Below are 21488 nucleotides of genomic sequence, written 5' to 3' on the forward strand. Positions count from 1 at the left end.
CAACCCCATGCTCAGTGCCTGATGGGGGAAAAACTCTCTCGGCTTCCACAGAATCAAAGATCTGTATGGTTAAAGGGACCACAAGGCTCCTGCCATCCAAGCTCTGCCAAGAGGCAGGATGGAAGATCTGTCCAATGGGAATGAAGGAAATAGGCAGGGTAAGAACACCAGTGTTTGACCTAGATGGCAGGACAGAAGAGATTTTTTTTACCTTTTGACTGTCAAGTCCATGATCCAAATGCCAAGGATAAAATTACTTCCTTGATATGACATGTCCTGGCTCCCAACCCCCTCCTCCCACCCATATGACTCACCAGGTCCCACAGCCCACCCAGAGATACGGGCCAATCCCAGGACAACTGGCTCCCAGCCACCCTGCTCTAACCACTTGACCCCACTCTCCTCCTAGATCTAAGGACCAGACCCTTAGCCATGGTTGGGGGACTGCACACAAGTGAGAAACAAAAAAAGCCCCAAAACCAAAATACCCTCACCGATGTGACCTCCGACTGAGAAGGAGAAAGGCACGCCCCACACTCCCCTTGCACACCAGAGCCTAGGGGCCCCAGACTAGCAGATTCTCCAGCCCCGCGGGGAGAGAGTGAGGGAGCTGGAGCACCAGCATGGGCTCCCCAATGCGGGAGGGGCCCTGGATCCAGGCAAGCCTTATGTTCCCCTCCCCTGCTCTAAGTTGTGATTCCACAGCGGGTACGTCTAGACTGCAAGTATCCCGAAATAGCTACCCCACGCCCACTAGTTTGGCATCCCTATCAAGGGATCTTGAAATTGTGCTTTATTTCAAAATTTGGCAAAGCTTATTTCGATTTGAGTGTGCAGTGTAGACGTACCCAGAGACTGCTCTAATGTGCGGCTCGGTGATCGCTTCCCTTTCACTCCCTCCATTACCTTTGTTAACACACTGCATGGCCCCATCTCTCATCTCACAGCTTTCGTTGCTGGCACAGCTGTGGGGCTGGCAGGTGAGCCCTTGGGCAGGAATGCAGGTGCACTTTTCCTGGCACTCACTCCTCATAACCAGCTGCTGGGGCTGTTTGGAACAGGGGAAATAAGGCACAGCTGCATTAGGGGCAAACAGCGCTTTGGAGGGGGTAGGGCTACGTCTACACTGGCCCCTCTTCCGGAAGGGGCATGTAAATTTCAGCAGTCGTCGTAGGGAAATCTGCGGGGGATTTAAATATCCCCCGCGGCATTTAAATAAAAATGTCCGCCGCTTTTTTCCGGCTTTTAAAAAAGCCGGAAAAGAGCGTCTAGACTGGTCCCGATCCTCCGGAAAAAGTGCCCTTTTCCGGAGGCTCTTATTCTTTGAAGTAAGAATAAGAGCCTCCGGAAAAGGGCACTTTTTCCGGAGGATCGGGACCAGTCTAGACGCTCTTTTCCGGCTTTTTTAAAAGCCGGAAAAAAGCGGCGGACATTTTTATTTAAATGCCGCGGGGGATATTTAAATCCCCCGCGGATTTCCCTACGACGACTGCTGAAATTTACATGCCCCTTCCGGAAGAGGGGCCAGTGTAGACGTAGCCTAGATGTTCAGTTCTGCGTAGCCCAGACACAGGCACAGAAATCACAGCCTGGCTCTCAGCCCCCTGCTCTCACTCGCTCTTCTCCAGAGCCAGGAACCGAACTCGGGGCTGGGCTCCCAACTCCCTTGCTCTTTTCTGATCTTTGACTGTCAGGTCCCTGATCAAAAGCCAAGCTACAATCTCTGACTTCATTGGACACAGATCCACCCTCCTCCCAGAGCCAGGAGTCCTGGCTCACCACTTCCTTTTGCTTTAACCCATGAGATTCCCAGCCACCCTGCTCTAGCCACTAGATCCAACTCCCCCCGGATACAGGGATCATGGAACCAGCCTTGCCCCATCAGTGCCTTTTGTCTTTCCACTGAGATTCGGGCATTGGCCAATGGCAAGTCACAACAGTCTGGTCCCACGTGGCTGATGGGAGCAGGGCATGGAGGAGGCGAGCAGGTGGGTGTTAACACCCCTGCAGGGGGCGGTACCTTGTAATATTTCCCGTTGCTGAAGCACCCACAGCCCTGCTGGGCCACGCAGCCCTGGCCATCGAAGAGGAAGCCATCGTCGCACTGGCAGCCTTCGGCGCAGGTGATTGGGCACTTCCTGGTGTCGGTGAGCCTGGTGCAGGTGGTGCTGCACAGGTCGGCGCACACCTCGTAGTGGCTGTGGGCCGGGCAGCGCAGAGCTGAAACAGAGAGAGAAGCACTGGATGGGGGGGGGAGATCTCACCCCATGGGCTGTAGGTACAGACATCCGGGAGAGGAGACGGGACGAGAGACCCAGGGCCCCCTTAGAGCGGAACTTGAAGTTGCTGGTTCCCACCCAAAGGCATCTCAGAAGTAGCCCAGTGGCCTGGCATGAGCTACCCAGAATCACTGCCCCTGCCCCAGAGGGTGAGGCATCCCGGCACTTACGGCAGAAGGAGGCGCTCCTCCAGGGCTGGATGGAGGCCCCAGCCTCCTGGCAGGCCGTCACGTAGCTGTGGATGCTCTGGCACAGGACCGGGGAGTCCCCGTTGGCCAGGCACACGTCATAAAGGCAGTTGTTGAAATACACGCTGGGGCTGACCGTGCCGTGGCAGGCGGCGAAGGGGCCGTCAGGGGCCGTGAGCACCCCGCAGTAGTGGCGCTGTTTGAAGACGTCCTTCTTCCTCTCCTCACAAACCGGGCAGCTGTTCCCACTGCATCCGTCCTCGCAGGCTGCCCCCGGGACCGGGACTTTCCAGGCCGACCCGAACGCCGCCACGTTAGGGGCCAGCCTGCCACCGGGGAGCAGGAACTCGTCGTCCCGGCGCCCGTTGTAGTTCCCGCACAAGCCACACATCTGCCCCTGGTAGTTCCCTGGGACGGTGACTCTGGCCTGGTAAACCAGGTCGTAGCTCACGGTGAGGCCGAAGTCCGTTTGCACCAGCACGTTCCCGCCGTGCTGATATGCTTGGAGCTGCCCCTCGGCCACGACCACAGGCAGGTTGTGGGAGACCCCGTCCACCTGGGAGAGACAGAGCGTTCCCTTGGGCAGGGGTAGGGGTGCTGCAGGGCTGGGTTAGGGACACAAGGGAGGGTCCCAGTGACGGCTGGGCAAATCTGTAGTGACTCCACTGAACTCAGTTACGTTAGGGCAGAGTCTGATCTCCTAGAGTCCAAGGTAAATCCTGAGTCACTTTGCTCAGTGTAAGGGGCTCAGGGCAGGATTCTGATCTCAGCTTTCTGGGGTTAATGTTAAATCATCCACTGGCTGCACTGGGGTGGGCGCTGGATTCTGGTCTCACTTTACCAGGGAAACCCAAAGGCCTGTGGTGTCAGCATGGTCACCATCAGACCCTGAGTCCTACTGGGAATTAATTGGAATGACTGACCTGTGGGACAAGTGGCCCTTGCATTGCCATGGCAGGGTTCGGCCCCATCGTCGGCAGAACTTACCATGACGAGCCCCTTCCGGTTCTGCAGCAGGGTGAGCGTGAGCCCGTAGACCTCCACGGACACCAGCCTGGTGACGGACACCCTGCCGTTGCCCCAGGGCACGTTCTCCACCTTCACGGCGAAGGAGGTCAGGTTCCCGGTGTCCGCGCAGGTCTTGGCCAGGATGTAGGTGCAGGTGCCTTGGAAGTCGAAGGCGACCCCGTCGAAGGAGATGTAGTGGGGGTCTCCGGCAGCAGTACACGTTGCGGATCCGACAGGGCGGCATTTCCGGACGCCGTTCGCCAGCTTGCACTCCTCATTAGGGCGGCAGGACAGCCCCGTGCACACAACGTCTCCGCCGGCCCGGCACACACACTGCTCCTGGCACGTTGGGTGGAAGGTCTCCCCAGCCTTATAATAACGTCCCTGGTGCAGGCACCCACACTGGGACATAGGGACGCACTCGTCGCCACTCAGCACAAAGCCCTCGTCGCACACGCAGCCCTCCCAGCACTGAGCCGAGCACTGAACCGGGGCCAAGAGGCTGCTGCAGGTCGACTGGCAGCCCCGGGCGCAGACCTCGTAGTGGCTGTTTGGTGCACAGGAGACACCTGGCAGTGGAACAACCGGCGTTAGCATCCCACACAGAGGAAAGGAGACGGGGCTGGGAAACGCCACCGGGCACTGGCTGGAGGAGAGGAGCTGGGGGGGGGCAGTGTGGGACGTGTCCTGCTGTGCCCAGTCAATGTGCCCTTGCCGGCCCCTTGGCACAGGGGAGCCCCGTCTCCACGGCCCGCTCAGCTCTTGAGCTCGGGTGAGTTCCAGTGATTGGCCTGAGCTCCGGGACGGGCTCACTTCCCAGTGAGGACCTTCACGAGACCCACCCCCTAGGAAATCCTGGCCCATTTCCCATTCCCTGAGCCAGCCGCACCGAGTCAACTTCTCGCCCCCGCAGAGCCTGGGTTGGAATTCACACCCTCCAGGGGACAGACTCTGTAGTCCAGTCGCCCGCCCCTGAGCCAGCTAGTTCCCCTGTCTTAGGGCCATGTCACAGCTGATGTCCCCTGGAAAGGAGAAGCCCCACAGCCTTTCCTATGCCCACCCCGAACCTGACAGTCCCCCCTCCCTGGGCTGGGTTGGAGCCTGTTACTGCTATGGCAGAAACATCTCAAATCCCCTTCCCAGACCACCCATCAGCTCGTCTTTGCCCCAACCACACACGCCGCTTTTTCTCCCTTCAGCCCTGCAGGCGGTGCCAAGCTGCTCGCACTTACTGCAGAAGGAGCTGTTCCTCCAGGCAGAGACAGCCGCCCCGGCGGCCTGGCAGGCTGCGGCGTAGCTGGTGAGAAGCTGGCATGTCACAGCTTGTCGGCCTTGGAAGAAGCAATAGTCGTACACGCAGTCTTGGAAGTAGCCCTGCGGGTCGACTTTGCTGTGACACTCTCGGAAGGGGCCGCTCTTGTCTAGGAGGAGCCCGCACTCCTGACTTACTCCTCGTTGGCGTCTCTCCACAGCTGCTAGATCTGAGCACTCGTCCTTGGCAACCTCCACACAGCCTGGGATATCTGCCACCTTCCAGCTCTGCCCAAAGGCCGTTGGGTTTGGGGCCAACCTGCCACCCCTCATGGTCAAGTCATCTCCCTTGTCCCCATTCAAGTTCCCGCAGAGTCCGCACAGGGCGCCGGCGTAGCTGCTTGGCGCAGAGACGGTGATCCGGCTCTGCCAGTCAAAGGTGACGGTGAGACCGAAGTCGCTCTGGATCACTGCTTCCTGCCCCCTCCGGTACATGGAGATCTTGCTGCTGTTGTGGCTGTACGGTAGGTTGGTCAGCACGCCATTCACCTGGGAGTAGGGGCCAAAGGGTCAGTGAGAACGGTTTGATACTGGGCAAGGAGCTTTGAACCTGCAGAACCTGCTTCCCTAAAGAACTTTCACAGTCGAGCTGACTGAAGAGAAACCCAGAGGGTGAATTCTGTAGTCGCTTCCACTTTGGTCAGTGTGACGTAGTGGGGGTACCTGGCTGGTTTCTATGCTGCTGGCTCTGGGGGAACCCCCACTGGCTGCCGTGGGTACCACGACCCAGCAAAACAGGATGAGTCACTATGCAAACCAGTGGCCAGACACCCCCCATGGAGAGGAACAAAGGAAGGTGGAATGCTGCCTTGGCTGGGGGGCAGGGCTGGAAGTGAGGGAGTTGGTTGCTGGCTGTCGGAGGGCATGGAGGAGAGCCTAGGAGAAGGGGCTGGAGTTTAGGGGCCCAGTCTCCCCCATCTCAAGGGGGCCTGAGGCATCCTAGCCCAGTTACTGTGACCAGATTACATCTGTGCTGCGCTGTGCTGGAGGAGCAATAAACCACCCTCAATTCCACTGGCTGGTGCAGTCTGTTTGTGCCATTTCGGGGTGCAGGAGACGGGGAACCCCCAACGCGCCGTCACAGTCAGTTTTTATTTTCCCTTTTTAAAAAAGGCTTTTAAACTATGTTTCCATTTCCTGTAGCAGGATAAAGGGGCTTGGGGTGTTTTAGAATTTGTATTGATTCCAAAACCAAACATTTGTGAAAACTGCCACCATTTTGTCCCCAGAACATCTGATTAAAATTGCTTATGCCAGTCTTCCAAATAGACCCACTGCGCCGGGACCGGGGATGGAGCGAGAAGAATAAGAGATGAGGATACACAGGGAAGGCAACAGCCGGGCTGGACCCTGGGAAAGGTGCATGTGTTGGACTGACTGTGCTCCCAGAAGGGACGGGGCCTCAGGCAGAAGCGGCAGGGACAGGAGAGCCAGACTCAGCGCCACCCTGAGCGCACCAGGCTCCCCGTGCTGTCCTAGCATGGCCTGGATTGCGCTGCAGGGCACTGCCATGGCGACTGAAAGGGCTGAGGGCTCCGGGCTCTGTGGAATCACCAGGCGCCGGGGCAGGTGCTCCCTCTGCCTGCCAACATGCTGCCTGTCAGCAGGCCTGTGGGTACAATGGCAGTGCCAGAGAAAGGTCATGAATCTGAGGGGAAATGACTTGCAAGCCATGGGGGTTGGCTTTCCCCTGAAGGGAGGATTTTGCAGCAGATTATGCAGTTTCTGAAACTTTAAAATTTAGAACAGAAAATTTTTATTTTGCTGAAAATGTTCCATTTTTCAGAGGGGAAACACCACAATGAAACATTCATTGTAGGTCAGTGGGACCTGAACTGGAATATTTCATTTTTTAACTGACCCACAAGGTTTCACTGTAAATCAGTTAAAAAGAAATGAAGAGTCTGGTCCCTGCTGTGCATTGCCTTATGGGAGTTGTAGTTCCACTCCCCATGCTCACAGACGGGCTGGGCTTCCTGTAATAGAAATCCACTGCCTTCAGCTTCTGGGGATCACATGAGCCTACTTCAGCTACAGTCCCCTGGGAACAAATGGTGTCAGGAGCTACAGCTCCTCTCAGGCAGTAGGGAATCAAGATTATGTTGAACGGTAGCTCAGCAAACTGGAGCAAAGCATTTCTCTTGGAGGGGCTTGACATGTCTGATTGACTCGAAGGCACCAGGATGTCAAAGTTCCACATTTCAGCTTTTTGCCCCACTGTGGGAGAGAGACAGATTTAGAAATGTCTGTGAGGCACACGTTCCACACCTGCCTCAGCTCAGCGAGCCAGGCCGACGGACATGGAGAAGGCCCCGTTTGGGCAACAATGCCGACACTGAGCTTGGGATGATTATCCACCTACAATTGTGTCTGGGCTGGGGGAACTAAGCTGAGCTGCCAGGTGCCCAGGGTTTGACTGGAGAGTCCACTCTGAGGGGGGACCTGGCAGTGCTCAGCTATGCTGGCCACACATGAACGGTAGGTTATCACGGGCGGGGGAAGAGGCAGCTCTTGTGGCACCGGCTCAGGTGGCCCCTTGGAGGAGCTGCAGCAAAGGACAGAGTGCAGTGCCCCCCATGAGCAGGCTACGAGATTCCCAGCAGATACGGAACATTGCCTGTGAGGGAAGGAACACGAGCTTCCTCACCAGCCAGTGCTTTCCCCAGCTGCGCGCTAAGGGCTCACCTTGGGGAGAAGAGGGCTGCTGGGCCCTGGAATGGACAGGCAGGTCACAGGGAAGCAAAAGGTTGCCGTGCAGGAGGGCTGTGTCCTAGCTCACCAGCAGGGCTGCTCATCTCACCAGGCAGCCGTCTGCAGGAGAGGTTGCAAGTCCCTTGGGGCTGCTCATGCTGGAGTTGACCGGGGAAAGCAGTAAGCAATGGGGGAGGGGCTGTATGAGAGTGCAAGGGATGGGGCCTTGGAGAAGAGGTGAGGCAGGAGCAGAACCTCAGGAGAAGAAGCAGGATGGGCAGGGCCTCAGGAGATGAGGGGGGAAGGAGTGGGAACTCAGGAGAAGAGGCGGGGCAGAGGCGAGAGTTCAGGAGAAGAGGTGGGGCACTTTTGAGGAAGATGGCAAAGGAAAACAGGTCTGAAGACCAACCAGGAAAGGGAAGAATGGTTTGATAAACTCACCAGGACTCTGCCGGGGTTTTCCCTTCTGATCACAATGTCGACCTCATAGATTTTGATTTGCACGACTTTGGTGAAGGACACGACGCGGCTGCCCCGATGATCGTTCTGAACAAGGACCTGAAAATCCACCAGGTCCTGGCTCTTGTTGCACAGCCCAGAGAACTGATACAGGCAGGTGCCCTGGAAGTCAAACTTCTTCCCATCAAAGCTGATGTAGTGGGGGTCCCCCGAAGCTGAGCAGGTTCCATAGCTTGTGGGGTAGCAGTCCTGGATGCCGTTCTGCACCTGGCACTGCTCCCCGGCCCGGCACCCTGCGACGTGGCAGCTTGCCCTCCTGGTTTGCGGGTCACAGACACAGCGTCTCGTGCAGGCACCATCTCCCCAGAACTGCTCCCCGGGCGCGTAGAGGCGGGCCTCAAACTCACACCCACATCCGGTCTGGATAATGCACCTCCCGGCATCCAGCACGAAACCCTCGTGGCACTGGCAGGTCTCCACGCAGGGCAAGGAGCAGTTCTTAGGGGCCACTCGGTCATTGCAGGTGGCAGGACACGCAGAGCCACAAGCATTATACTGGCTGTTCTCAGGGCAGGGCAGAGCTGTCAGAAGGACAGAAGGACACTGAGGTCACTGGGAATAGTGCTCCCCAGTAGCATGAAACCATTTGGTACAGGTCTGGGGGGCAGTGGGAAATTCTGCATCTAGAGCAGCCTCTTGCGGTATTCCTGGATCTGCAGTGAGCTCTAACCCATAGAACAGGGGATGTCACAGCCCCGATCCAGGGCTTGGCCCAATCTCCCTTTACAAGATAGAGGAAATGGGGCTCCCCCCTCCACTGGAGAAGGTGATTCTGCAGGCTGACAGACCTCATCATTTTCCTTTCCCTTCACCATCTCCCGTTACACGCCACTGGGACTCGCGTGAACATTCCCACCCTGCGTCTCACCTCTGAACTTCTGAGCGGCTTCTCTGTCCACTGCTTCTGCCTGCTCTGCATGCTCAAGGCATAGAGCTATAGCAGCAAACCGCCGCGTGGGACACTGCTCATACCAGCAAATGAGTTCCTATGTGGATCTAGCACCCGCCATTTCCCCAGTGCGTTAAGCTGTGATGGCAAAAGGGCTTTGCTATTTCCAGCCGGCGTCACCCATGTTCAAGAAAGATCAACTCAGCCTGGGGCAGGAGCAGAGAGGGGCTCATAGGATGGCAGGGGAACGGAGAGCCTGCTGTAAGAAGGGTAGACTAAAAGAGCTTGGCTCATTTAATGTGGCAAATGGAGGGGATGTGATCGCTCTCCATAAATACGTTGAGGCAAACACCTGAGGGGGAAGAGGCATTTAAACAAAAGATTGGCACAAGGATAAAGGAGGCCAGACCAGTGGTGGGGCAACCTGCATCCCACAGGCCACATGCAGCCCATCGGGGTTCTGTGTGTGGCCTGCGAGATGTTTTGTTTACTGTTGCCCACACGCAGGGTTGCCAAATTCCCCTGGTTTTTGTCCATGTTGGGTTTTTTCCTACTGGAATTACTAAAGTGACACACATATAAAGCAAGACTATGTGAAATGAGATGCGTGCTGATTTCACACAATATTGACAGTGAGAGCTGTGCGTTCCCTCGTCATCCAATCAAATTGCTGCTACGATTCAGTCAACATACCCAGCAAATTCTAGGTGCACAAGTGCTTTTGCAAAGCTACCCTATCCTGGGAGACTGTTTTGGTTACAACAGTCTTGTGACTCACTGAAATCAAGGAGGGCTGGTCATATGGCCACTCACTAGGCTAGGTTGTCCATCACTGGGCTAAACTGTCCATGAATCAGTTTAGACTTGAAATTAGAAGGTTTCTAACCATCCGTGCAGAGTGAGGTTCTCAAACAGATTTGTAATAGGAGCAGTTGGGTAAAGAACCTAAGTAATTTGAAGGTGGAGTTTGATAGCTTTATGAATGGGATTGTATGATGGGATAGCTGTAAGAGGAGGAACTGAATGCGATGATCCACAAAGACCCTTGTGGTCCTAAGTCGCTGTGTTTGTTGGTATAATTGAGTCTACTCTAAGGTTGTTGCTAATATTAAAATATCACAAGGGAACAAAGTCCACATTTCCATTATTATACCAGAATGTTTCTGGCATAGATCAGGCCTAAGACATCAGTTAGCCAAGCTTTGTACAGGCAGAGCTTTGACTGTCTCCTTCTTATTTCATTTCCTGTCTCTTTATTTATTTGCTTTGGCCGATTTTCAAATTCCCTCAACAGCCAAGGCTGAGGTTGGAATCTCTGCTGAAATCAAAGAATCATAGAATCATAGAACACTAGAACTCGAAGGACTCTCGAGAGGTCATCAAGTCCAGTCTCCTGCCCCCATGGCAGGACCAAGCACCATCTAAACCATCCCTAAGGGTATGTCAACACTAGCCCCCTAGTTCGAACTAGGGAGGCTAATGTAGGCATTCAAACTTGCAAATGAAGCCCGGGATTTAAATATCCCGGGCTTTATTTGCATGTTCCTGTCTGGTTGCCATTTTTAAATGCTACTAGTCTGGACTAACTGCCCACGGCTACACGTGGCAGTTAAACGGTAATTCGAACTAAGTCCTTAGTTCGAATTACCTGTTACTCCTCCTGGTTCAAACTAGGGGACTAGTGTAGACATACCCTGACAGATGTTTATCTAACCTGCTCTTAAACATTTCACAGCCTCCCTAGGCAATTTATTCCTGTCAGGAAGTTTTTCCTAATGTCCAACTCAAACCTCCCTTGCTGCAATTTATCCCACTGCTTCTTGTCCTATCCTCAGATACTGAAGAGAATCATTTTCTCTCTCCTCCTTGTAACATCTTGTTATGTGCTTGAAATCTGTTATCATGTCCCCTCTCAGTCTTCTCTTTTCCAGACTTAACAAGCCCTGTTCTTTCAATCTTCCCTCACAGGTCATGTCCTCTAGACCTTTAATCATTGTCTCCACTTATCTCCAATTTATCCACATCTTTCCTGAAATGTGGTGCCCAGAACTGGAACCATCTCATTATTGTTTATTTCTAGGTACCTAACAAACAGTGCAGCTATGAAAAGGAGACTGAGCTGTTCAACAGAAACAGCTGGGCACCACTACACAGAGGTGTGCTACAGAGTGATCAGTTCTCATGGTGCCATTCCAAAGGCATGACACACCTATCTGTGCAGTCCTACCACATCCATGCTACCCCTCCGCCTCCATATTTTCCATGCAGTTCTACAAATCTCTTTAGGCTCTTTAGACCTGGGGGTCTGTTCGACATTTACTTCAAACTCTGCTATTAAAACCTGCTGTCATTAACTCATGAGGCAGCTTCCATTTGTCACCCAGGATGTACTCACAGCACCCTGTGGGAGTCCTCCAGTCAGAGACGGCAGCGCCCTCGGCCCGGCAGGCATCGGCGTAGCTCGTCAGCGCCTGGCACAGCATCTCCTTCCGCCCGTCGTTCATGCACAGGTCATAGACACAGTTGTCCAGGTAGATTTTGGGGTCGATCATGGAGTGGCATCGGCTGAAGGGGCCGCCCGCCCCTTTGGTGATCCAGCCACAGAAGGGCTCCGCTTTGTACCTGCCAACCTGCTCCGGGGAACAGCTCTTGCACTGCCCATGGCAGTTGTCCTAGCAGAACCTGTCCCCGTCCTCCACCTTCCAGCTCCTCCCAAATTCAATGGGGCTGGCAGCCAGCACCCCGGCCGGGGTGGCAAAGTCATCTCCGGGGTCCCCATTGTAGTTGCCACAGAGGCCACACACGCTATCTGAGAAGCTGCTGGAGAGCTTCACCACCAGGTAGCTGTTCCAGTCATAGGAGACCCTCAGAGAGAAGTCAGTGTGGATGACCACAGAGCCCCCGCTCTGATACACCTTCAGTTTCCCCTCAAGCAGAGAGATGGGCAGGCGGGACCGCTGGGCATTCACCTAGGAAGGGAAACACAGGAAACGGACATTGGTTTGGGTGCCTTACCCCAAGGAATCTGGCACAGTGAGGGACTTTCTGGCCCTGCGCTGAAGTTGCTATATGCCACTGCAGTACAAGTAATAAATGATGATAGGTTGAGATTTGCAAAATTAACTAGGGGACTTTGCCACCAACAGGAGCCCAGCGGCTATGTACCTGCACACCCAAGTGAGCCATGAAATCTCCACCACAGATTTTTCCATACAAAGCCACCACATGGCTTGATATGCTCTGCTGAAGGCAGAGTAGAGAGCTGCAAAGCTGAACGATGCAGGCATGGTGAGGAATCCCAGAGCTGGTATAGAGGGCAGGGGGAGACTGTGGATCTGGATTAAAGAGCACCAGTGGAGCTGTGTGTATGTGGGGCGCCAAGCACTGGGGTTGGTCAGGACTGAGGGACATTGTAGAGCAGGGTGAGAACAGCAGGTGAATTGCTTTTCAGATCTACAAGTATGAATCTCTATAGTAAATTTTTGCAGCAGCCGCCTCTAGCAGACGTGGTTTCATGGTAGCATCACCAAATTCACCCATAAAACATGAACAGAAAACACAGTATCAGTATTCATTTTGCTCTCTTACCCTCACGAACCCTGTATCATATCGGACCACTGAGACAGTGACATTATAGACCTCAACCGTCACATGACCAACATAGGAGACACGTGTGTTGCCCCTGTTGTCATTCTTGGCCTTGATACTGAATGGCGGGAGAGTTGAGTCTGGGCCACAGGTCTTGGCGATGGTGTAGGTGCAGGTGCCCATGAAGTCGAAATTCTGCCCATCGAAGGTGTGATAATGTGGGTCCCCCTGAGCCCAGCAGGTGGATTCGGACTTAGGCACACATACTGGATAGCCATTGACAATCTGACATGTCTCTTTCTTCCTGCATTGAACAGTGCTGCAGGATGGAGTCGGGTTACCTAGAAAGATTCAACAAGGCAATTGTACAAGAACTCACTTACACCATGTACTCTGTTTGTTCGCAGTGCACTTTTACAAGTGCTAGGTGCTCTGTGCAGGGTGAGAGGGGCTGATAAACAAAGGAGAGAGGGCTGGTTCTCAGGCTATGTGCAGCCTCTTTGAATATATATGTTGTCACATCCCATTCTAAGGGGGATTTCTGGGGGAGCAGAGCTGGATTTTATATACATCCCAGAACGACTTACCGCATGCAGAAATGCCTGATGAGCCATATCCACCATACTGATTCACTCCAAAGCTCAGCAAACCAAAGGGAGAGTTCGGGTGCTGTATGGAATGTGCCCCAGTCCCTGTGCCGAAGAAGTACTGTCCATAAGAATATTCTGTGCCAGGGATCTGTCTCCACTGCACATTCTGTGTGGCTCTCTGATCAGCAGTGATCCTGGTGGACTCTGAGCTTTTCACTATGATCAGCACATGGTTCTCAAAGTCTTTCATCCCTTCAATATGGTAGGACTGGCAGTAGCTAGTGATGGGTGGGATGTTGATGAAGAATGGGTCATACGTGGATTTCCTATGTTTAGCACCAGTGAAAAAGAGAAGAACCTGGATTCCGGCGTTAGCAGAGATGTACAGTGGGTGAGAAACTCGGATTTCAAACATGACTATCTGCCCGGCTACCATATTGCGAGAAGCTGATGTGGGCCCTGACTGATAGTCAATGAGAGTGTTTTGAGAAGCAACGATGTAGGCAGTGTCAAATCTGGACTGGAAGGACACAGGAGGCACGATGTACCTGGTGCCCCAGCTGGAGACCGGCAGCAGCTGTTCAACAACATAATCACAAGCGGTGTTTTGGGCAGCACAGGTGTTCCCGCTCAAAACGGCCACATGTTCCCGAGACTCGATCTTGGTACCGGATAAATCCGCAGAGCTTTGCAGCTGCAAGGCTTGGTAGGGAGCAAGGGCTACAGTGAGTTTACTCCCAGCAGAATAGCGCTGTCCTTTGAACACCACAGCCCCTTTCAGATAAATATCTACTGAAGTGGGAGCCAGCCCTGCTATGACAGCAAACTCTCTGAAGACGTTTGAATGTTTACTAGGTGGCGTTACAATGTAATATATAGTTCCCAGCTTGTCAGTGGGGTACACGACAGTGGTATCAATGGAATTGGGTTTTGAGTTAACAGACAGGACAGAGATCTCTTTGTCAGCCCGAATCAGGATGGTGCTAGCGGATGTTGTGCTGCCAAACATCTCTACAGAGGCTGGGATCTGCACTGTCACCGTCTGTCCTGCTCCAACAGGTGTCACGCTCCGGAATGTACCCTTGTTCACCATCACAGTAACCATAGTGGAAGTGTGGTAACCAGTGACAAGCAGCTTGCAATCTGCTCTGACACTTTTGACATAGTTTTGTGTGAAGACCGTAAGGAATTCTTTGCCACGGACACTCGCTCTGCAAAGACCTGAAAGCAACAGTTTGTGGGTTAAGGAAGAAACTCAGACACCCCCCATGAACCCCATTGTCCCAATGTTCGCAGAGTAAGAGACCCTCCTCACCTACCAGAGGTGGGAGCCAAATGCTGAAGTTCTGATTCTCAGACCCTCTTGGTTCAACCTAGACCTCACATTCCATATAGACTTAAAAATAGAAACCAGCAGCCTTGTCTTCCAGACCCCTCTGCTCAGAGCTGGTACTAGGCCTAAGCAGACTAAGCAACTCCCAGATGGCTCCCATTTGCTTTTTATAATAAGAACTTGCCTTTGGGGGGGGGATGTTCTGGCCCCGGGCCCACATTGGACTATGGCTCTGCCTTTGCTGTAACCATTAGGAGGAGCATTGCCAGCAGATCCAGAGATGTCATTATTCCCCTTTATTCGGCTCTGGTGAGGCCACATCTGGAGTATTGTGTCCAGTTCTGGCCTCCCCACTACAAAAAGGATGTGGACGCATTGGAGAGGGTCCAGTGGAGGGCAACCAAAATGATTAGGGGGCTGGAGCATATGACTTATGAGGAGAGGCTGAGGGAGTTGGGTCTGTTTAGTCTGCAGAAGAGAACAGTGAGGGGGGATTTGATAGCAGCCTTCAACTTCCTGAAGGGAGGTTCCAAATAGGATGGAGAGAGGCTGTTCTCAGTAGTGACAGATGGCAGAACAAGGAGCAATGGTCTCAAGTTGCGGTGGGAGAGGTCCAGGTTGGATATTATGAAAAACTATTTCACCAGGAGAGTGGTGAAGCACTGGAATGGGTTACCTAGGGAAGTAGTGGAGTCTCCATCCCTAGAGATTTTTAAGTCTCGGCTTAACAAAGCCCTGGCTGGGTTGATTTAGTTGGGATTGGTCCTGCCTAGGGCAGGGGGCTGGACTTGATGACCTTCTGAGGTCTCTTCCAGCTCTATGGTTCTATTAGATTATTACTCTCCTCCCAGAGAAGGGAGAACCCAAAAAAGAGACCTAATGAAATATAAGTAAGGTTTGAATGAGCTCTCACTTGACAGCTAGTGATGAATTTTGGGGGAAAGTCATTGGGACCAGACTCTGTTTGCATGAACACACCCATTCTGCCTAGCTACACAGCAGACAGGGGTGTGTTGCCACAGTGATTAGTTTTGGCAGATGCTGGGTTTCAAATCACTTGATTATTGAGTGCGGGGGCAATGAAATGTTTTTCTCCTGATTGTATCAGTAAAGAGCAGCAGAAATGCACTTAGCCTGAATGCACTCCTGATTCAGGGAGTCACTTTGAACTGAACTGAACTGAACTGAACTTACTGAGCAGTAAGTTCAGAAGCCAGTTCCTAGTGGAGAGTGAGGAGGGTGAGGACAAGTGTTCCTGCCAGGTGGCATGAGCTTTGCCTAAGAGTTTTACATGCCTGTGATAAACATCCAATATTCTTTATGAAAATATGCGTGATATGAATATGATGTAACTGAGAATCTACGTTAGGCAAGGTGGCTCGTGTAAGGCATCATTGGAAAAGCTGTGTGTCTTGGTTGGAACCTGGCAGCAGAAGGTGTTAATGCAGGGCCATTGGTGATGGAAAGGTCTGAGTGACGGTGGAGTGAATGATGGCGTAATGAACAACAGCAGCAAAGTAAATAATGGTGCAACTGAATATGACCCTCTCAGTCGTATGCATACGTCATTTTTGTATCTGAACTCAAGAATATGACATTTCACAATGCTGCACTGGGTCACTCCCACTGCCGACACTTCAGAGACTACAATGAAAAAGTCAGACAGGGCTGATGGCCAATCGGCTAGTGCAATGGACCATCAATAGGCTTGGCCTTCTTGCAGATGCTCCACACTGCTATGCCCCCAAGGATGCTGTACCTGGTTAGGAGATTCTAAGCTGTATCTAGGATTGCCAAACTCTTCCAAAGGGGAAAAGGGGTCAGACAAAGGATTCCCGTCTTATGGAAATTCTATAGAAGGAGGAGGAGGAACTCAATCTTTTTACTGGCTTCATCTCTGCTCCCCATCCCAAAGAGAAACTTGAAAATATCTGGAAACAAAATGACTGTAACTGACAGGGGAAGAACTGCTGGACTCAGGTTAGAAAAGACACCTCTGGCCTGTGAAAAACTATCTGAAACAATCATTAGGGTGAGAAATTATTATGTGTAGTCATTCTTGGTAGTGAATCTAGTTTAGATTGCATGTTTTGTAATATTTTCTCAGTAATCTGCCTTGCTCTCTTTGAGACTCCTTTGACCACTTAAAATACACATTTTAAAGCTAATAAACTTATTTCTGGTTTATAGTATAACCCATTTTAAGCAATTTTTAATGGGAGGGGGGTAACAAGAGTCTGTTCATACCTTCCTCCACATTGAGGGGGGAGGTGAATTCATATAACTTGGGGTGTATATCTCCGGGAGGGGGTGAACATATGGGTGCTGGAGTAAGTCCCTTAAAATGACTCCTCCCAGAGCTAATCTCAGAGTTTATATCATTCTGCAGATGGGGTGATCCTGCCTGTGTGAATGCTGGAGGAGGTGGAGGCGCTTGGCTCAGCAAGACAGGAGCCAACAGGGCCCAGAAGGGCAGAAAAAGGGAGGCTCAGAGGTATCTTTAGCACCTCAGTTGACAGCACAGGGATCACAAGCTGTTACAATATCATTAACCTATTTAGAGATAGAGCTAACTGTGCTCCCATGAGAGCTATTTTGTTTTGCTTTGTTAAGTGGGCAATAGGGCCAAAATCACCAATCAGGAGCAAGCACCGTTTAGACCTGATGTAGGCCAGCGTTTCTGTGGAAGAGACTGCCAGCCTGCACTGGCCATGAGCTTCCCCTATCGTGTGCTCAGGTGGCTGGGTGCTGAAATCCCTGGCATCTGGCTGCAACTAAGGATGTTAACTAGCAGTTAGTTAACTAGTCGATAGGCACTTCCACATTCCTCCTTTGAAATGTACATGGGCCCCTTCAAAGGAGGAATGTGGAAATTTGAGTGCAGCCCAGGGCCAGCAGGAAGTCCCATTGACCCCGGGCTGCATGCAGGTGCCAGCTTTGAAATGCACAAGAGTCCCTAGCAGGGGCTCTAGTGCATTTCAAAGTGGCAGAGCAGCATGGAGCCTGGGGACAGTGGGGAACTCTGAGTCCCCCACTGTCCCCAGGCTCCATGCTGCACTGCCACTTTGAAATGCCACATGGAGCTGGGGTCAGCTGGGGACTCCCCAGCTAATTCCGGGCTCCAGCATGGCATTTCCGTGAACTCTGGGCGCCACATGCACAGCGCCACACAACGGTGTGGCCCTGCCATTTTGAAGTACCCTCTCTCTTCCCCCCCTCCCCCTCCCACCATTTACTGCCTCTATCTCAGAGAAGCAGCAAGGGAGGGAATTGATTAGTCAACTGATCGACTAGTCCTTAACATCCCTAGCTGGAACCTCAAGAGGCCGAGCTGGCAGCAGAAGGGGATGCTGCAAGGCCCTTGGGGATGGAGAGGGTGATGGCCTCAGGGGAGACTGGTGACTGAAGGAATGACAGCAGCAGAGTAAATGATGGTGCAATGGCGGCAGCAATGCAGAGTGAACGGCAGCAACTGTGAGCCGGTTGCCATGGCAGCTGCAGAGAAGGTGTTGCTTCACATGCGCACACCTCTGAACTCTGGTCTTCAGCTGCCATGAGTGGGGTATGGCAGAGAGAGAGGGGATTGGTTGTTAATGGGACATTTATTTACTGGACTTCTGCACCACAGGGTGAGAACAGAGGCAAGTGACATTGCCCCCAGTGTATCCTGGGATGGAAGTTTAGCTCAGTCAGAAGTGGTCAAATCATGGTTAGTTTGTTTTCCCAAATTAATGCCAGGTTCCTTTCTCCTATTTATTAAAACATTTCTCTGGTACATGTAGCCTCAGTGCTCGCAAGTAGGGAAGTGTTGCCTCTGAGAGGCACCCAGGGTAGCGTTTCATTTTCCTGGATTATTGGGTTGGGCTCAAGCTGTATGTTATTGTTAGGAGTATTGTTATTGTTCTGAATATTGAATCTGGAGCTTGCTGCTGCCAACCCCATCTGGCAGAAGGGTCACACAAGCATAAGAGAGAAAGCCCTAATACAAGCTAGACAAAAGAACGAAAAGGCTTAAGTGTGAAAAAGACCAGACCTGAAGAAAGCAACTCAGCCTCTATTGAAAACAAGGACAACGGAAGACAAACATGAAGAAAATGAAACACAAAGATATGTCACCAAACGCAAGAAAGAAAAAGACCATACGTGAAGAAGACAGAAAAGAAGGAAGATGACAACCAAACATGAAGAAACTAAAAAAAATGAAGGAGAAGAATGACTGGCAATGAACGAGAAAAAAGACTGAGCCAAAAGAATCAGAAAAAGATAAGAGTCAGCCTAAAGAAACCCAAACTTGAAGTCAACTAAGTGAGAAGGACAAAAAACATCATGAATTTGAAACAAAACATCAAATAAAAAAGGAATAAATGAACATAAAGAGGAAGCTGAGGAAGACAAAGCAAAAAGATGATAGCACAAAGAAGACTAAAAAGGAAGAGAAAAAAAATCCAAGAAAACAGTGGAAAAAACATTACATTTTTCTGTTGAAATTTTTCAAAACACAAAACAATTCAGGTTGGAGAAACCCATTCGTTTTGCAAAAAATATTTAAAAAAAAATTTCAATGAGATTTTTTTTCTTTTAAGAAATCAGAAACCAGCCCTAGACCTCTCCTACTGTAACTTGAGACCATTTAATTGTTCTGCCATCCGTCACTACTGTGAACAACCTTTCTCCATCCTCATAAGAACATAAGAACAGCCATACTGGGTCAGAGCAAAGGTCCATCTAGCCCAGTACCCTGTATGCTGACAGTGGCTAATGCCAGGTGTCCCAGAGGGAGTGAATCAAACAGGTAATGATCAAGCGAACTCTCTCCTGCCATCCATCTCCACTCTCTGACAAACAGAGGCTAGGGAGACCATTCCTTACCCATCCTGGCTAATAGACATTTATGGACTTCACCTCCATGAATTTATCTTGTTCTCTTTTAAACCCTGTTATAGTCCTAGACTTCACAACCTCCTCAGGCAAGGAGTTCCACAGATTAACTATGCACTGTGTGGAGAAGAATTTCCTTTTATTTGTTTTAAACCTGCTGACCATTAGTTTCATTTGGTGGCTTCTAGTTCATATATTATGGGAACAAGTAAATAGCTTTTCCTTATTCACTTTCTCCACACCAGTCATGATTTTATATACCTCTATAATATCCCCCCTTTAGTCTCCTCTTTTCTGAGAAGAAAAGTTCCAGTATCTTTAATCTATCCTCATATGGGACCCGTTCCAAACCCCTATTCATTTTAGTTGCCCTTCTCTGAACCTTTTCTAATATCAGTATATCATTTTTGAGATGAGGAGACCACTTCTGTATGCAGTATTCAAGATGTGGGCATACCATGGATTTATATAAGGGCAATAAGATATTCTCCGTCTTATTCTTTATCCCTTTTTTAATGATTCTTAACATCCTGTTTGCTTTATTGACTGCCGCTGCACACTGCATGGAAGTCTTCAGAGAACTATCCATGGTGACTCCAAGATTTCTTTGGACCCTCCTTTCGGGAAGTTGAAGGCTGCTATCAAATCCCCCCTCACTCTTCTCTCCTAGGGTACGTCTACACTACAGCGCTAGTTCGAAATAACTTAGTTCGAATTAGTTAATTCGAACTAAGCTAATTCGAAATAACGCGTCTAGAACTAAAAACTAGTTCGAATTAGCGTTTTGCTAATTCGAACTAGCAAGTCCACATTGAGTGGACTCTGAACAGGGCTTAAGGATGGCCGGAAGCAGTGCCGGCAGGGCATCAGAGGAGGACTTAGAGCATGGAGATGCTGTCTCAGGCTAGCCGAGGGCTGCGCTTAAAGGGTCCTGACCCCCACCCCGGACACACAGTTCTAAGGGGTGCCCCGCTTGCAAAGAAGTTCTGGCTTGGAGTGCCCGGAGTACCCACATTGGGCACATCACAGCACTCGGCCATCAGACCGGCTGCACTTGCCGCAGGCTGCCATCTGGGGAGAGAGGGCAATCGGGGGGCTGCAGGAGAGCTTCCACCCCCAGAAGCCCGCAGAGCCAGCCCAGTCCTCCCCATCGGGGGCTCGTACCCCATTCCTCCCTCACCTCCTTCCACTTACCCTTCCCTAGCCCCCCTTCTTATTGATGTACAAAATAAAGATAACATTTCTTCCAACATTGACTCTGTCTTTATTGAACAAAACTGGGGGAGACTGGGAAAAGGAGGTGGGAGAGGGGAAGAGAAAGGCTGGGAGAGGGGAGGGCAACTTACATGATCAGGGGTTGGGAACAGGTCCCAGATGAAGAAAGGCTACAGAGACTGGGACTTTTCAGCTTAGAAAAGAGGAGACGGAGGGGGGACAGGATAGAGGTCTCTAAAAGCAGGGGTTGGGTGGAGAGGGTGCATTCAGAAAAGTTCTTCATGAGTTCCCATAAAGAAGGACTAGAGGACACCAAAGGAAAGGAATGGATAGCAGGCTTCAAACTAGTAAGAGAAAGTTGTTCTTCACAAAGCAAATAGTTAACCTGCAGAACTCCTTGCTGCAGGAGGCTGTGAAGGCTAGAACTAGAACAGAGTTTAAAGGGAAGTGAGATCAAGTCATGGAGCTTGGGTCCATGGAGTAGTCTTAGCCAGGGGGTAGGAGTGGTGTCCCTGCCCAAAGTTTGTGGAAGGCTGGAGAGGGATGGCACGAGACAAATGGCTTGGTCACTGTCTTCGGTCCATCCCCTCCAGAGTCCCTAGGGTTGGCCGCTGTCGGCAGACAGGCTACTGGGCTAGATGGACCTTTGGGCTGACCCAGGACGGCCATTGTAAGCTCAGGGCTCAGGGTCGGGGGTCTCAGTGGACCCCCTTGATTTTCATGCACACCTGCTCCTGGGTGGCCAGGCTGGCAGCTCTCCTGCCCTAGACGGCCACTTTCCTGTGCCTAGTGCAGAGATCGTGGACGAGGTCCACGATGTCCGCACTAGCCCAGGAAGGTGCCCGCCTCTTGCGGTCCAGGGCAAGCTCCCGGGAGCCGCCAGCCTGGTCCCGGGAAGAGAGGGTGGGCTGGGGGACATCGGGTGGGTGGCTCTGTGCCGTGCCAGGTGCAGGGTCTGCTGGCTGGGTGCTGGCAGGCTTGCACCTGGCACGGGCACCG

General features: G+C 51.8%; 3 protein-coding genes across 4 annotated transcripts in view; 1 reads left to right on the forward strand and 2 right to left on the reverse strand.

Annotated features, from left to right (window-relative positions):
• The window catches only part of LOC102450492 (IgGFc-binding protein-like), a 27896-nt gene extending 16459 nt beyond the window's left edge, over nucleotides 1-11437 (reverse strand). The window contains exons 1-7 of the mRNA XM_075908266.1: nucleotides 11281-11437; nucleotides 7919-8517; nucleotides 4708-5275; nucleotides 3455-4044; nucleotides 2450-3023; nucleotides 2021-2220; nucleotides 907-1048 (exon numbers count right to left, since the gene is read on the reverse strand). Coding sequence (XP_075764381.1) covers nucleotides 907-1048; nucleotides 2021-2220; nucleotides 2450-3023; nucleotides 3455-4044; nucleotides 4708-5275; nucleotides 7919-8517; nucleotides 11281-11437 — 2830 coding nt within the window. The remainder of the gene's footprint in view (nucleotides 1-906; nucleotides 1049-2020; nucleotides 2221-2449; nucleotides 3024-3454; nucleotides 4045-4707; nucleotides 5276-7918; nucleotides 8518-11280) is intronic.
• LOC102447923 (sushi, nidogen and EGF-like domain-containing protein 1) overlaps nucleotides 1-21488 on the forward strand; it is a 64748-nt gene that overhangs the window by 1935 nt on the left and 41325 nt on the right. The window contains exon 1 of one of the 2 annotated variants that reach the window (XM_075907498.1): nucleotides 5118-5250. The exons of the other annotated variant lie outside the window; for it this stretch is intronic. The gene's annotated coding sequence lies outside the window, so the exon portion shown is untranslated. Of the gene's footprint in view, nucleotides 1-5117; nucleotides 5251-21488 lie in introns of those variants that run through there. 2 annotated transcript variants of the gene reach the window in all.
• LOC142819553 (alpha-tectorin-like) lies at nucleotides 11314-12937 on the reverse strand. The gene is made up of 2 exons (XM_075907503.1): nucleotides 12474-12937; nucleotides 11314-11854 (listed from the first exon to the last, which is right to left on the reverse strand). Exons 1-2 carry the CDS (start codon nucleotides 12654-12656, stop codon nucleotides 11558-11560), a joined length of 480 nt encoding a protein of 159 aa, XP_075763618.1. The 5' UTR covers nucleotides 12657-12937; the 3' UTR covers nucleotides 11314-11557.

This window comes from Pelodiscus sinensis, chromosome 24, assembly GCF_049634645.1.
Source record: "Pelodiscus sinensis isolate JC-2024 chromosome 24, ASM4963464v1, whole genome shotgun sequence".
NCBI lineage: Eukaryota > Metazoa > Chordata > Testudines > Trionychidae > Pelodiscus > Pelodiscus sinensis.

Excerpts from the sequence above, each read along its gene's own strand:
- LOC142819553 (XM_075907503.1), bottom strand. The coding sequence starts at position 12,656 with ATGGGCACCTGCACCTACACCATCGCCAAGACCTGTGGCCCAGACTCA. Across the intron at positions 11,855-12,473 it reads ATGATACAGGGTTCGTGAGG|GTGAATGCCCAGCGGTCCCG; the intron begins GTAAGAGAGCAA and ends TTCCCTTCCTAG.